Source organism: Eumetopias jubatus, unplaced genomic scaffold, assembly GCF_037043125.1.
Source record: "Eumetopias jubatus isolate StellerSeaLion01/CBP00866 unplaced genomic scaffold, mEumJub1_p1.0 scaffold_5, whole genome shotgun sequence".
In the NCBI taxonomy this organism is placed as follows: domain Eukaryota; kingdom Metazoa; phylum Chordata; class Mammalia; order Carnivora; family Otariidae; genus Eumetopias; species Eumetopias jubatus.
Window position 1 is genome coordinate 6,021,368 of NW_028274811.1, and position 16,063 is coordinate 6,037,430.

Genomic DNA, 16,063 nt, shown 5'->3' on the forward strand with positions numbered 1-16,063 from the left:
CGCTTCCTCTCGGCTGAGTCGCATTTGGTTGGACGGGCTTGTTGCGGGGAGGGAGGGGGAAGGTTGTTTGCAGTGGAGGAGCTCAGTGTACGGGAAGGTAAACTGAGGTAAGGTTCTGTGTCGCGGGGGGCTGGAGACTTTGCGCCCGGCTGTGTAGGAGGACTGGGGGCAGGGTCTTCGGGATTGAGGGTGAGTGTGGGGTTGGAGAAGGGAGGCTCAGACTGTCCGCAGGTTTGGAGAGAGGTGGGGCGGGGCTGGGGGGTTAATAGGTGAATTGCAAAGCTGGGGTCGGGGGTGGGGTAGAGTAGGGGCGGGCGGAAGGAAAGGGAGGGTGGAGAGAGGGTCGGAGCTTAGAGGCAAGTCTGGAAGCGCTGGTCGGGGAGGGGCTGGGACGCGGGAGGTGTAGGACCTCTAGTCCTTGAGGGCTGAGGAAAGTAGTTGCGGTGGGGTCTGCTCAGAATATGGGAGTCTGGAAGGATGAGAGTGGAGTTCTTGAGAGGCTGAAGGTTTGGAAGGGTCTGGTGGCCCAAGTATGTTCTGATGCTGCCCATGTACTTGGCCTTTGTTTCCCGTGCAGCTCCCCAGAGACTGTAATCCCGCAGCCTCGGTTTGGGCCCAGCCTTCTCTCTCCAGCTGCCACCACAGCCTGGAGGCGCCTGCCTCCGCCCTCCCGAATGGTGCTACTCCTCGCAGGCCTCGGCCCAGGATCCAAACCCCCTTTGCCCCCCGCCTCGGAGCGGTTGCTCCGGGTCGCTCCTGGTGGACTCCCCGTGACGGGCAGGGAAGAACTTTTCCACAGACAAGGCTGTAGCTCCAGGAGCCCCACCGACGACTTGAATCTTGGCCTCTAATCCAGTGTGAGGTTATTCCTCTGTCCCCTTTTCCACCCGCCGAGAAGAGAAACCCTTCTTCTTGCTACCCAGAGCCCAGGAAGCCCCAAGCTGGGGCCCTGGTCCCAGCATGTCAGTCCTCTCTTGTGCATAGGGCTGTGCCCTCTCCCCATTAGCATGGCTGAATTCAGGCCGGTTCCGGGGGGGCGGGAGACCCCGCAGGGGGAGCTGCGGTCTGAGGTGGTAGAGGATGAAGTTCCTCGGAGTCCAGTCGCAGAGGAGCCCGGGAGAGGCGGGAGCAACAACAGTGAGGCCAAATTGTCTCCAAGAGAAGAGGAAGAACTGGATCCTCGAATACAGGTGAGAAGACTAAGGGGAAGGGAGAGCCCCGGAGCCCAGATTCCAGTTTTCCTGAAGAGCTCTCAGATGAATGAAGGGACTGGGGCAGGAAAGGAAAGCAAGCTTGTCAGCAAATCATGGCAGTATGGTGGGACAAGTGCTAAAAGAGCTGCGTGTGATGCCAGAGCAGAGAAAGGCCTGCCTGAGTGCCTGGGCTGTGTTCCTAAAGGCTTAGCTGACAGTGAAGCAACAAATTGGCATCAGATGCAGGGCCTCATTTAGTTCAGTGGGGAGTACAACTGTTGTACTCCTTTCTGAATAAGTAAAGGGGCTGTTGGCTCAGAGATGCGATGTGAGAGGGGGTGATTTTGAGATTGGGAGGCAGTTTCAATCCCTCCCCCCGCACCAGTGCCTCCCCAGGATGTTCACATCTGTAAAGGGTAAGACGTTTCATGTCTTATAATGGCTCAACAGATGGAGGCCTACAAGGAAATCCAATGTGTTTCGGGAGTTGTATCTGCCATGGTCAGCCCTTAATAATACAAATTCTCAGTTCTGAGGATGCTGGTTGTATCCAGTGAATGGAAAAGCTGATTTATTACCTTGGAGTATTTACCGGCTAGTAGTTGTTAGGATGGGCAAATCTTTGAAGAAGACCTTCAGAGTGAAGAGGACAGACACCATTGCGGATGAGATGCATGGTCGGCCAAGGTGGGATTGTAGTGTTTCCCGGCAATGACTGGGAAAGCTACTTGGGCAGGTGAGGGCAGGAAGTTCTTGTGTGTTGGGGGCTAAGTCTGCTGTAAGGTCTGGCAGCATCTCTAAGATTTTGATGTGTAGGTGACTCACACCCCTTAGGTGAGCAAGAGCATCTCAGGGCTTGCATTCCTGGGCTTCTCTGCCAACAGACCTTTATTAGATTGTTTCTGTGAGTCAAGAAGAAATCAAATCTGATCCTAGTATCCTCCTGCCCTCCTGGTGGGGGTTCCGTGGACATTGGGTTAGGGAAACTGTGTCCATGCTTTCGTTGGAGCTGTGGTGAGCCATTCGTTTACTGGTGTGTCAATAATTTATTTCTGCCACGTCTCATGGGTGTTGCATTGAAAACAGCTCAGTTTCTCCTGCTAATTCTACAGATTTGTCGCCTACCGAGGAAGTAAGTTGTAGTGAAAACCACGTTGGCTGAGACTGAAGCAACCTCCAGCCTCATGATTTGTGATTTTCATGCAAGTTATGTAATCTCTGAGCCTCACCTTCATCTATACAGTGAGGGATTGGTCCAGCTGGTATGCACAACTCATCGCTCTGCTCTGACATAGTCCTGATTCTTTTCTGTCACAACTCTTCTGTTTATCTCTTGGTGAAAGTTTGTAGGTAGTACTTTGGGAAAAAGACCCCTATCTGTTCTGCGGGGCGGAGGGCTGTGTGATGCACTTCATACATCTCCTTCCAACGTTCCTTGCTCTGCTCCAGGGGAAAATCTGTGGGTGGATTCTTTGCTCAGTCTCTCCGGCTCCTGTGTGTTTTTCCAGTGCCCACACAGGCAAAGGCTGCAGTGTGAAGAATCACTCTTATGTTGTGCTGTTCAATAGAGTAGCTGTTAGCCGCATGTGGCTATTTAGGTAAGATCAATTAAAATTAAATAGACAAAAATGCAGTTCTCCAGCTGCTGTTGGTATTGCAGAAGTAGAACATTTCCATCATCAGAGTTCTATAGGATGTGCTCTGTGAGGGTCGGAGAGTACCAGGCAGGCATAAGATTTGCCTTGAATCCAGGGACCTTGCAGTGTTACTGGAACGAGAGGGACAGGCAGACCGTAGTCTCTGTTGCTAAACTGGGAGGCACACGGTGGAATGGTATGGGTTATGTAGGGAGGGAAGGTCTCCTAGAGGCCTCCACCTTTGATGGCATCCTCGTGGCTGGGCCAGTGCTCTGTCCTTAGCAGGGCCTTTGCATCTTCTTGCCATGTGGGAGAGGTAGCCTGATGTGAGGGGCACCTCTCACAGAGAAAGCTGGTAGCATTCAACCTTCTGTGATTGGAAGAGATTGGGGCATGTGTCATCTGAGCTCCCTCTTGGGGTTGACAGTGCACAAGACCATGTTATTCTGGTAACTGTGTTTCAGTGCTTTAAATGGATTCTCAGTGTATTTTGTGGGTCTCCACCAACAGATCTGTCATAATCCACCAGCAGGTTTTAAAAACATCCATTCCTGAGCCATACCCAGACATGTGAATTCTGGTCTTGGTGGGGTGAGAAGTGGATCTAACTTGCAGCCTACACGTCTCTACTAAGCGAGGGATATCCCACAGGCTAGGGACTCGGTTCACATTATTTTCTGAAACTCCCAGAAATTGTTGCTCTTAAGGCAAGGCTCTTACTCATGTGGGAAATAGGGTTTCTTGGCAGGCAGTTCGTGTCCCTGTTGTCTGGTGGGATGCCTCTGGAAGTTGGAGGGAAGCCAGCTGGAGGCCAGCTCTAGGCCTCCCTGGAGTGTGCTATCCCCCCAGGGAAGGCCACTGGCTTAGTCTCCATGTCTTGACCTCAGCATAGTTCTCTGAGGCCTTCAGGCTGGTCCTCAGCTTTCTGAGAGGGTCCCAATGGAGTGGAAAAATGAAGGAGGGTGGTGCTAGGATGCATCTGCATCTCTTCCCCTGTGACTTTCTCAGTTCCTTTTGTGATGGGCGCATTCATCCTCAGGTGAGTGGATATAGTCACTTACCTCCACCGTAGACTCTTCAGAGTGACTTTGCAATCTCTTCATCCTTATCCAGAGTATCAGGTTATCTCTCACAGGACAGTCATAGTTCCCTTATTTCTCAGTCCTTGGGCCATGCATCACTCTGGCCCTGCATCACCATGGGTTTGTGTCTTTTAATGGCCTGCACAAGGTGGGCAGGAGCATCTGTCAGCTGAGCACCCATGCCTTTGACTCAGTGGCCTGGCATCTTTGGAATGCGCCTGGTGTGCCCCAGGAAGGTCACCCTCCCTGCTGGTTGCAGGCTCACTGATGGATGATGCATGCTGACTCAGACTTCATTGTGTTCAAATTCTGTTTCAGCCGGGTGCCTGGAGTCCCTGGTGGAGCAGGCCAAATGGAATGTGTTGCCAACTTCCCAAAACAGAGCCCTGAGTGCTCGTTGGCTTCCCACTCAGCCTTGCCCTGGGTCTGCCCCAGCCTGGTTGTCCACCCTGCTCTCTAGCCTATTCTATTCCCCAGTCTCCTGGTCCTGTTAGTAAGAGCTTTGCGACTGGGTGGTGGACCTCATCATCAAGAGATTTTAGTTGCTGGAAGTGCTGTGTGGGCGCAAGTTCCCTTACAGAAAGATGTGCCCACTCCTGCCCTTTGCCGATAGCAGGAGCCCTTCACATCCTTTTTCCAGTGGGGATGATTTATGTAGAGTCATTCGTTCCTGTGATGACCTTGTTAGGATCCGGGAGCACTTTTGGCCATGGAACTGAGTAGAATCCAGTCTTGGACCTTGGTTTGCCCGTGGGAATGTTGCAGGATGGCCTTTACTGACCCCCTCTTCTCCTCTAGAATCAGTTTATTGCCTCCTGAGGCATGCATGTCTTTTTCCTACCAGGACTGTGGTTTTTCTAGGTGATTGTACTCCTGTCTTCTCGAGACATCCATCCAAGAATGTCCTTAGTCCTGGGATGGTGGTTACAATAGCAGGAAAGCAAGATTCCTCATCAGGTCCTAGATCCAGTTTCAATTCTGCCCCTGATTCCCTGCTTCATTGTTTCTTACCTAGCAAATTTGAATGAGCTGAGAAAGAATATTCTTGCAGGAGCTGCTGAAAGCACCGTTACCTCTTCTCCCAGATAGTCTGAAACATGCTGTGGGCCTAATTAAGCCAGAGGAGACTAGGCTTACAGTGGGAGAGGTTGCCTCTCATCCTAACAGGAACTGCCTTTTTTTGAGGGCCCTTGGGGAGATTCCATCAACTGAAGGTGATGTCTTGGGTAGGAAGGCTCTGTGAAACTTAGAGCTCTGTGTGTCTGGTGGTGCTGGCTCTGCCCCTGGGCCTCTTCTGGGGTCCTTGGAGCCATGTCATCTGCTTATGGTTCCACAGTGTTTTGTTGTGATCTTATGGTCACTGGGTTGTGTGACTAATGTGCACCAACTTCTAGACCCACAGTGTCCAGTGTGGGAGCCATATGCCGTTGGTCAAGTTGAGATGTGCCCTAAGGGTCGAATGCACGAGGATTTCAAAGGCATATGTTAAAAGGAATGTAAAAATGTTTTATAATTTGTGTTGTTAACATGTTAAAATTATAATATTTTGGATATTTGGGTTAAATGGAATGTATTCTTAACAATTTAACCTGTTTGCTTTTGCATTTTTTTAAATGGTTGCCAGAAAACTAAAAATTCAATGTGGGGCTCACATATTTTTGTTGGACTGTTCTGCTCTGGAAAATTTAGAGCCAAATTTATGGCCTTCTTTGAGGCAGGGTCTGCATTGTTATAGGCACTCATATTTCCGTATCCTTGTTCCTGGTTCTGTTAAATGTTTCTTCCTTTCACTGTAATTTGGGCGTACAACTTGGTTTCCTGGATTCTTATTTGCTGACTCAAACCTTTTAGGGCTTGAGGAAAGGCATAGAAATAAAAAGACTAAAAGAGGGTCATATACTGGATTGTTGGAAGGGCCAGATGAGGTGTGTGGGAGCCAGTGATGGCAGCATCGCTCACTGCCAAGCGCAGGTCAGGTCTGGGTCATGGGCAGCAAGCAGGCACAGGCTGGGTTCCACTGTCCTGTCCAGGGGTTGCAAGGCTCCTGGGAGAGAATCCCATAGCTGAGTGTCAGGTATTTCACCGGGCATTGCTCCTCCTCAGGAGTGTCCTTGGCAGGGTGGACTCAGGACTTCTCCCTGAGGTTCTCCCTCGCTGCCACAGAATCTGTTGTGTGAGGACCTGGGGTCTTGTCAGCCCACTGCCGAAGCAGGCCCAGAAGCCTCTTGAGCCATGTGATCTTCTGTAATCTTGACCTTAATTGTCTCTCAGACCCTCATGAGTCTATGTCCTGCATTTGTCTGGTATCTGCCCTGTCCTCTCCCTCCTGGAATACTGCAGACAGCCTCCACTTTTGTCTCCCTGGCCCTTGTAAACTTCCCTCATATTGCTCAGATCTGCCTTCCTAAACCACAGACCAGGTGGTGCCACGCTCTGGGAAAAGTTGTGGTCTCCTTTCTCTGTGCCCCAGCCTTTCTGGCTTCTTACCTGACAAGCTGCGCACCTGCCCTCCTTCTGATTCTTGGCGCCTCTCCATCACTGGTGCTTTTCTATGTACCCATCAAGGCCCCGCCTAGGAGCAAGTACTCTGAGCGTCCTGCCCAGGCAAGGTGACCCTGCTGCCCACACCATGCCCGCCTCTTACAGCTGCTCACACTGACGAGGGCCTGCTGCTTACTTATAGGGCTGTGAGGGGCCACCTCTTTGTTTCCTAAATTCTGGGGTCTCCTGATGCTGAGCTGTGATGAGTATGTAGTAAATGTGTGTTGAGTGAGTAGCTAGGGGTAGTGTTCTCTGCCAGGAACAGAGACTTTTAGCTCCGAGGAGACTCCTCCTGGCTGGAGTACAAAGAGAAGGTGGCACGGTCTGATGGAGAGAGGGCAGGCTTGCTGCCACTTTGCTGATGGCATATGTGTCTTCCATTTTCTGAATGTCGATTTCCTCATTGTTACGGTGGGGGTTTAATGACCTGTTGCAGAGGTGGAGTTGTGAGGATTGCAGGAGCCATCCCACAGAGCCTCATGCATCTCTTCCCTTCTCTAGTCGGCGGACTTTCCCTACTTGCATTGCACTCCCACTCCATGTGGTTCACATGAGGCTACTTTCCACTGCTGTAATTTTTTGCCCATCTTTGGCAGGAAGAACTAGAGCACCTGAACCAGGCCAGCGAGGAGATCAACCAGGTGGAGCTGCAGCTGGATGTGAGTGTTGCTCCTTTTCCTCACACCCTTGGGCTGGTCTCGGAGGTGTCTCCTTCTCTCCCTGTTCAATATGGTGGCAGGGGAGGGGGCATGTATGAAAAACAAGAGGGGCTGGGACCCACCCACATGCCTTCCCTCTGCCCTGTGTCCCTGTCCCTTTGCCAGGAGGCCAGGACCACCTATCGGAGGATCCTGCAGGAGTCTGCAAGGAAGCTCAACACGCAGGGTTCCCACTTGGGGAGCTGCATCGAGAAGGCCCGGCCTTACTATGAGGCTCGGCGTCTTGCTAAGGAGGTATGGCCAGCTGAAGTGCATTGCAGAATGGCCACATGCAGAGCCTGGCCCTGGACTCTTCTGTCTCTGTGTGGAGTGGAAGACAGAACAGTTTCTCATTTCCTTTTTCTTTTATGTCTCTTCCCTTTGGTTCATGTCTCTTTTCTTTGCTCATCCCTCCATTCCTTTACCCTTTTCCTCCCCTCTCTTTTTTTTTTAAAGCACAAATATGTGGGTTCATTATTGGGAGACTGTAATGTAACTGTAGCTATAAAACAAGAAGAAAACCAAAATCACCCCAAATCCTACCGTGTGCATGTTTCATGTTTTTTGTACCTAGGATCTGTTTTGGTCAAGTATGGTTAGGTGGCAGACATAGAGACAGCTGCCTTGAAAGAAGAGTTTATTACTTAACATTTCCAAGAAGAAAGGGCATGCCATAGCACGTAGGGGACAGAAGGCACGTGAGGAAAGCTTGGCTCAGAGCCTTCATTGTGCTTATAATGGGAAGGAATGGGTAGGGCAGGGTAGGCAACATGGAGCAAATTTAGAATTAGATAGCTTGAATAAATGCGGGCTCTGGGCTAGAGCGGTGGTTTCTATGTTTTGGTACCTGGTCCAGGGGTAACATAGGGCAGGGGAAATACTGGCATGGGGTGTGAGAGTTAGATAAAGGGGGTGGTGGGATTTGGATTGGTTGGTGTGCATTTGAGAAGTGTGCTCATAGAGGAGTTTACTGTTTTTAGGACTTAGCTAGCCCTAGGAGGGCTGCAAGGCCCCCAAAGATGTCAAAGCACCATGAAACATAGAAAATAAAATACATAGTTAATACAGCACGGATAACCCCTTAATTTTTTTTTGTATATATTTTGCCAAAATGAGATGACCTGGTATGTGTTATTTTTATTCCTTTATTTTATTTATATTATGACATGGTTCCATGTCAATAAATACACATCCATGCTGTCATTTTTAAGACCTGCCTAATATTTCCTTACATTATTATTATTATTCATTTAATTAGTTCCCTCTAACTGAAAACTTGGGTTGGTTTCCATTGTTTTGTTTGGTAAGTATGGCTGTGATGAGTATCTCTGAGCACTTGTCTTCCTTCAGCTTACCTACTGGACTGGAGTTGATGAAATCACGGGCGTGCTTTCTTTAAGACTTGGTCCCTGTCGCTAACCACCTTGCAACTAAAGTGGTGGGGATTTTTCTTTGTTCTCCCTAAGATGAAAAACGCCAGTGGCCTTTGTAAGTGCTGATTTCACACACTCACCCTCTAGTGGCAGTATCGTTTTCCAGTCTTTGTTTCTACATTTATTTCTTTTAAGTCCTATCCTTACAAAATATTCTTTATAGAATGTTATTTTTTTGGCACTTACGCTCAGTGCAGTTTGGGCAGTGAAGCTGACGTTGCATTGGGCCTTCTCCTCCTGTCTTCATCCTCTTAAGATGGGTCTCCACAGGCGGGCAGGGGTCCTTGGGGCTCCCCATCCTGATGGCCCGCTCTTCCCAGGCCCAGCAAGAGACCCAGAAGGCAGCGCTGCGGTACGAGCGGGCTGTGAGCATGCACAATGCTGCCCGGGAGATGGTGTTTGTGGCTGAGCAGGGTGTCATGGCCGACAAGAACCGGCTGGACCCCACGTGGCAGGAGATGCTCAACCACGCCACCTGCAAGGTGAGCCAGGCAGTGCCAGCAGGTCTCCTCAGGTTCGGCTACTTCCTTTGCTCTCCTTTCATCCCATCGCCCTCCTGCCTCCTGTCTCTCTTCTCCACTCCAGACTTGCCTCAGCTTTGATTCTGTTTGAGGTGAAACCTCTTCCTTGCTCTGTGCCCTGGTTGGGCTTTGCCAGTGTACCTTGTGAAGTGTAATTTGTGTATCATTTCTCAGCTACTCAAAGGAGTGTGGGGAGTGGGAGGAGTACTGCTATCAGCTGCAGTCTGCCACCTTCACCTTGTATAGACGTTAGTCCATTGGGGTCGTTAAAACAAAATAATGTAGACTGGGTGGCTTAAGCAGCAGTTTATTTCTCACAGTTGTGCAGGCTAGGAAGTCCAAGCTCAGGTGCAGGCCGGTTTGGTATCTGGTGGCGAGGGCCTGCTTCCTGCTTCCTAGACAGCTGGTGGTCTTCTCACTGTGTCCTCATGAGGTAGATGGGGTACATGGGAGCTCTCCAGGACCTCTTTTATGAGGGCATTAATCCCATTGAGACTGCCCCCCCCCCCCACATAACCTGATCACCTCTCAGAGGGCCCACATCCAATGCCATCACCTCAGGGGTTAGGATTTCAAATAGGAATTTTGGGGGGATACAAACATTTAGTCTCTAGTAGCAAATGCGAGCTCCTGAAGGATGGTCATGTCTCGAGGGGCAAAAGCCCGGCTCCTCAGTCAGTGATGTATGTCCTCTGCCCCATCTGGGCCAGGTGAATGAAGCAGAGGAGGAGCGGCTTCGTGGTGAGCGGGAGCATCAGCGGGTGACTCGGCTGTGCCAGCAGGCTGAAGCTCGGGTCCAAGCCCTGCAGAAGACGCTCCGGCGGGCCATTGGAAAGAGCCGCCCCTACTTTGAGCTCAAGGCCCAGTTCAGCCAGATTCTGGAGGTAGGGGAGTAGTGGGAGAGGGGGAGGGTATGTGAACCAGGCAGGAAGGGGGCAGGGATGGAGAGTGAGGGCAATTCAAGGGATACCTCTCTGGGCCATCTGCCAGACCAATGTGGTGGGACAGGTGCTTGGAATGACCCACAGGAGTGGGAGTTGGGCTTGGAGAATAGGTACCGGCGGAGAATGGAGTCAAAAGGAGGTAAATGAGAAAAAGTGGGAATCAGAAAACCAGGGAGAATGGGGATAAGGAACTGGCCAGCCAGGGAAAGGGAACAGTGGGGAGAGGAGGAGTGGGTGGGAATGAAGACCTGGGGGGAAGGTCTTAGAGGTCAGCTTAGGTGAGGAGCAGGGCAGGATGGCTGGGGAAGAGGAATCAAAGAGGAGGAGTGAGGGGGAGCTGGGCTGGGCAGGGTGGAGCACTGCAGGTTTGTGTTGGGTGGTCTGGGAAAGGAGGCACTGTGCAGAGTGCTAGTGGGGCTGAAGGGACTCAGCTCCAGGAACCATGGAGTTGCCCGTTGGATCACCTCACTCTGTTCCTCTTTCTGCAGGAGCACAAGGCCAAGGTGACAGAGCTGGAGCAGCAGGTGGCCCAGGCCAAGACTCGCTATTCAGTTGCCCTGCGCAACCTGGAGCAGATCAGCGAGCAGATTCATGCCCGGCGCCGGGGCCAGCCCCCTCATGGCCCAGGCCAGCGGCGCTCCTCCCCCGTGGGGGCAGAGGCTGGGCCTGATGGTGGGGAGGATGGGGACAGTGGGATCATTGAGGGGGCTGAAGGTGGGGGCCTGGAGGAGGGCAGTAGCCTGGGGCCTGGGCCTGCCCCAGACACAGACACGCTTAGCCTGCTGAGCCTGCGCACGGTGGCCTCGGACCTGCAGAAGTGTGACTCTGTGGAGCACCTGCGGGGCCTCTCAGACCACACCAGTCTGGATGGTCAGGACCTGGGCTCCCGGAGCGGGGGCCGTGGGGGCCGCCACCAGCGCAGCATCAGCCTGTAGTCCATGCTCAGGGTGGCTTGTTCCTCTTTACCACCACTGGCCCATGTAGGGCCAGACAGGCTCCAAGCTACCTCTCCTCAGGTCCTTGCTTCCCTTGGAGAGGTCAGGCCGGCCCTTGTCTCTGGTGGATTTCTCCCTGTCCCTGCCCTCCCAGCTCCCTCCTTGCAGGTGGCAGCTCTCTTTGCCTTACCCCTTCAGAAGGCTTCTCTCTGGCTCTCACGTTTGCCCTCTCCCTGCTAGCTCCTCATGGTCTGATGCCGTTTCCTGCCCCCTTTCTGCTTTCCTTCCATCTGTCTGGCTTTCCCCTCAGGGAACTTAGTCTGGAGGCACAGGGAAGCCCATCAGAGAAGGTGGGTGTGGGACCTGAGTCCTGGCATCTTGGGCCCCTAGCTCGAGGAAATAGGTGTCCCTTCCACCTCCCCATCTCCCGAGGGGGTCTAGGGATGCTACAGAGCTCTTCTGGCAGCCCTGTGCCCTAGGCCTCTGTCCCAGCCTGCCCATCAGGAAGTTGTAAAATGCACTGTAGGACTGTGTGCCTCTGGAAAACATACCGATCCGTACAGTGCTCCCTCCTCATGACCTAAGCCACTTTGCTGTGTCCTGCAAAGCAGGACTGGAAGGGTACCAGTGTCAGAGAAGGTGAAACACAACCCCACTGTCAACAAAGAGGACACCACCCACTCCAAATAGGCCCCCATGTGCATGGTGTTTCCGCCAGCTGGCCTGGGCCATTAACATTGCTAAGGTGCTAGTGGGTCTCTAACAGGGTCCGTGTTGGGAATTGGACATGTAATGAGGTCCTGATGGTTGAGGCCCTCGCCATTCCTGCTGCAGAGTTGGGTTTACTTTTTCTGGGTAGAGGATGTTGAGCTGAATCTCAGCATCCTCCTGCAGGGTGGAGTTAGGGAATTTGGTGCTCAGTTGCTCTCCCTCTCTCTTTCCCAAACCAAACAATAGCTACTCCAGGATCCCTAGGGGGAAATGCTCAAGTTTGGCTGCAGAGCCTTCTCTGACGCCGGGAGGGGTTGCCCTGGGAGAGGGGATCCCTCCTCCATGGGGAGCAGTTCTGGGTGTTTGGTGGTGCTCCAGGCTATATGGGGGGAAGGGTGGGGAAGCCACGCTAGATCTGGGTGCCTTGGGAGAACGGGTCCTTCCTCCTTTCCCACCCTAAGAGGTCTGAGAGCTGGACTCTGGGCAGGATAGCTTGTGCCTAGGCCATTGTGCTGCTGCCATCACCTGGGAGGAGTGGGCTTTCACATGGAGGGTGTCTCCCTGTGCTAAGGTGGTCACTATGAAAACCACTGGGTTTGAGGTGGCCATGGTGGAGGGAAGAAAAGGAGGGAGGGCGTGGGCCTGCGTGTGTGCATGGGCTGGGGGAGTGTGTGTGTGTGAGAGTGTGAGTGTGAGAGAGAGAGAGAGAAAAGGGTATGCCCCTGATTTTATTTAAATAAAATAGTTTATGTAACAGTAACGTTTGCTGTCCCTGTCAGGGGAGGGAGGAAGAGAAGGGCGGAGTGTGTGTGGGGGGTCTCTTTTGCTGGGGGAGTCAGGGCAGGGGAGATGGCCCCTCCTCCCACCTGCCAGGCAAGGAGTGGTCTGCAGGGTGGGGAGGACATTGTCAGCCACTGGTGGTCTAGAAAAGATGAGGGTGCCAATCCTGCGTGTGTCGATGTAGGCATGAGGGAAGGGGAGGGACGAAAGTAGGGTTGTAGGAGACTTAAACTTCAGATAGAATTTTTGCCTCCTGCGATGTTTGGGACATACTTATACTAAGTTTTTTTGTTTATCTAAAATTTAATATAGATGAAAGGTGACACTCAAATCATTACTTGACTTGTGGGGTGCAAAGGATTTGAGTGTGTTTGGACCCACATCCTGTGAAATATCTAGTGGAATCAGGTGGGGGAGGGATGAGAACTTCAGGAGCCGTGGATGTGTAGAGTGAAAGCTTTGGATTGAGCACCATCAGCCTCAGCCCCAGAGGTGTGCTTATATTTCGAGCCAGGTGAGGAGAGGGTCAGCCAAGGGCTGGAGAAGGCACTGCAGGAAGGAGGGCAGGAGACCCACTGGAAACTTGATGGGGAATGGGTGTCCTGAAGACCCTTGGGCAGAGTGAAGGCCAGAAGTTGGGATGGAAGGGCAGAGCAGTGCCCCTGGTGATTTCAGACGGCAGATGGGCCATCGGGAGCCACTGTGTTCTGAACATGCACTGCAGGTACTGTCTAGGTGTGACACTGCCTTTCCCAGCCTGGCCTTTTTTTTTTTTTTTAACCAATTTATTTTTCTCACAGTTCCAGAGGGTCAGTCCAAGGTCAAGCTGTCGGTAGGATTCGTTCCTTCTGAGGGTTGTAAGGAAGCATCGGTTCCAGGTCTCTCTCTTTGACTTGCAGATGTGTCCCAGTGCCTTCACCTTACCTTCCCTGTGTACATGTCTGTTCACATTTCTCTCTCATAAGGGTACCAATCATGGAGGATCAGGGTTCACCCAAGTGACCTCATTTTACCTTAATCACCTCTGCAAGGACCCTATCTCCGACTGCAGTCACGTTCCGACTACCTTACACCTTCCGCGTACGAATTCTGAGGGAGACAGTTCAGTTTGTAACAGCACAAAAGTACAGTCATCCCTCTAAACAATGTAAATGGTATCTGATCCTGTTCTTCCCATTGCAACATCCCTGGACTTAATCTACCATTTTGCTTATTGGAATGCCCTTCAACTGACCTCTCTTCCCAATTGAGAAATAAAGTGTGGTAAGGCAGATGGGTGCCAAAATACTCCCTTTATTACTGGAAAAGTTGTTAATGAGAATGCATGGTCTATGTCCTTGGACAAGTAGGCTTTCTGAGATGACACCGCAGGGTCATCCTTCCTTACCCAGTCCTGCAAGTTTCTTGGTGTGAAGGAGCCCCAGAAAAGAAGGGCTGGCTGTGCCCACCCAGTTCTCACCAAATCACGTACTAGATAAGAGTGGAGAGCTAGCAAGAGAGTTAAGAGCTAATGGTGCTGCTTCCATGTGGAAGTAAACAACCATGGCAAATATGCCCCCCCCACCATCCTAACAATAGTGTCTTGTACTTACCCAGTATGTCTCGTGCCAGGCATTGTGAATTTACCCATTCCCACGACAGCCTTATGAGGTAGGTAGCACCATGACTGTCTTTTCACAGATGAGAATACAGGCATAGTGGGGATGCCTAGTTTGCCCCCAGCCTTGTAGAAGTTAATGGAGACATTTGGACTTGAGTCCACAGGGACCAGAGATGAGAAAGTGGTGTGGGTGTAGTCACCTCTTAGGAAGTTTTACTGGGGAGGGGGGCTCAAGGAATTTTGTTTTAAAATGAACAAGAGATGGTCAAATTGGGGAGGTGTCTCATTTTCCCCATTCCTGTATGATGTTGTAACACTGAGTAGTAAGTTCTTCTGAACTATGTCCTCCCCAAGTGAGCAGTTGGGCCTCAGTCTCCCCCGCACTTAATACATGCCTGACACTTAAATATTCAGTAAACATGCTTTTGCATCTCCCTCCTCCCCCCAGTCCAAATCTATGCCACGTTACTTTGTTAGACCGTGGTTAGGAGGTCAGCATCTGTATCCACAGCCCTATGATCACATCTCCACGTCTCCAGGGGGCCGTTCTCAAATTTCTCTAAGCTCCAATTTATTACCTCTAAAATGAGAAAATCTAGGTGTGCCTAACACTATGCTAGGTCAAGGGGTGTCAGCCGCAGTGAGCCATATTAGTCGCTTCCAGATGCAGTGAGCTGCAATTAGGAGGCCTCCTTCTGTCTAGTGCTAGAGAAGGAGGCTTTTTTATAAAGGTCCCAGTGAGGTTTGGGGTAGTCACCCTTTGCCTTCGTGTGCGGAGCGAAGACGGGCTTCTCGGGTTGTCATGGTCCTGCTCTGTCGGCAGAGGGCAGCAGGCACCAGAACACCGATGGAGAGCAATCTGAGTCGGCTGGCTCCTGGTCCTGATTTTCCTGCAAGCCTGTGAGGTTTGCCTCCTTGACACTTGGCAGGTGGTCCTGGGAGCCTGGGGTGGAGGGGGGGGGTAGGAAATGGGGTGTATGCATCAGAGTCCAACCCCGTCTGTCCCCCCGTCTGTCCCCACCTGGGCTTCTTGCATCGCTGATGTGCTTGGGATGGTCTGTTGTGTGTGAAAACTGCTTCATGTGTGTGGGGGCACCAGGTCATTTGAGGCCGGATGTTCTGCGCTTCTTTTTCCTTTCTTTTTTTAAGATTTTATTTATTTATTTGACAGAGAAGAGTTTGCGAGAGCAGGAACACAAGCAGGGGGAGTGGGAGAGGGAGAAGCAGGCTTCCTGCCGAGCAGGGAGCCCGATGCGGGGCTCGATCCCAGCACCCCGGGATCATGACCTGAGCCAAAGGCAGATGCTTAACGGCTGAGCCACCCAGGCGCCCCATGTCTTGTGCTTCTTTGATGCCCTGTTCGCCTCAGAACTCACCTCCTTCCTTGTCCTCCTTAGTGCCTTGTCCCTCTACCCTTCCTCAGCCTCCTTGCGTATTCCCCTCGGGAAGTCCCTTTGGCTTCCCTCTACCACCACTCCTGAGCCTCGGGCTTCCACTCTGTCCACCATCCCTGAGCTCTAGGCTGCGACCCTGCAACATACTCTGAATTAAGGGAACCAGGGGACCATTTCGCTGGCTGGCAGAAGGATGTGTAGTTTGTTAAATATTTAGCAGGATCTTTTAGAGTTGCAAACACTGTGGTAGGACTTGTTACAAATACCAGAAAGTATAATCGTGGGTTGGACATCGAGTTAAGGAACACAGGTGGATATAGGTTATAGGTGATACAGGGCAGTAAACAGATAGATGTTTATTTTTTAAAAAAGATTTATTTATTTGAGAGAGAGAAAGGGGTAGGGTCAGAGGGAGAGAGAGAATCTAGGCAGAGTCCTCACTGAGCATGGAGCCTGACTTGGGGCTCTAATCTCACGACCCTGAGATCATGACCTGAGCTGAAACCAAGAGTTGGACACTTAACTGACTGAGCTACCCAGGTGCCCCAGACAAAGAGATGTTTGAGAGGGCTGCAGTCAAAGAGAGGTCTGGGA

At 51.6% G+C, this 16,063-nt stretch overlaps 1 protein-coding gene across 1 annotated transcript; it reads left to right on the forward strand.

Moving 5' to 3' along the window:
• Nucleotides 1-12,455, forward strand: SH3BP5L (SH3 binding domain protein 5 like). The gene is made up of 7 exons (XM_028092318.2): nucleotides 1-107; nucleotides 578-1,190; nucleotides 7,050-7,112; nucleotides 7,278-7,406; nucleotides 8,905-9,066; nucleotides 9,816-9,989; nucleotides 10,538-12,455. Exons 2-7 carry the CDS (start codon nucleotides 1,008-1,010, stop codon nucleotides 10,982-10,984), a joined length of 1,158 nt encoding a protein of 385 aa, XP_027948119.1. The 5' UTR covers nucleotides 1-107; nucleotides 578-1,007; the 3' UTR covers nucleotides 10,985-12,455.
• Nucleotides 12,456-16,063: the final 3,608 nt, after the last annotated feature.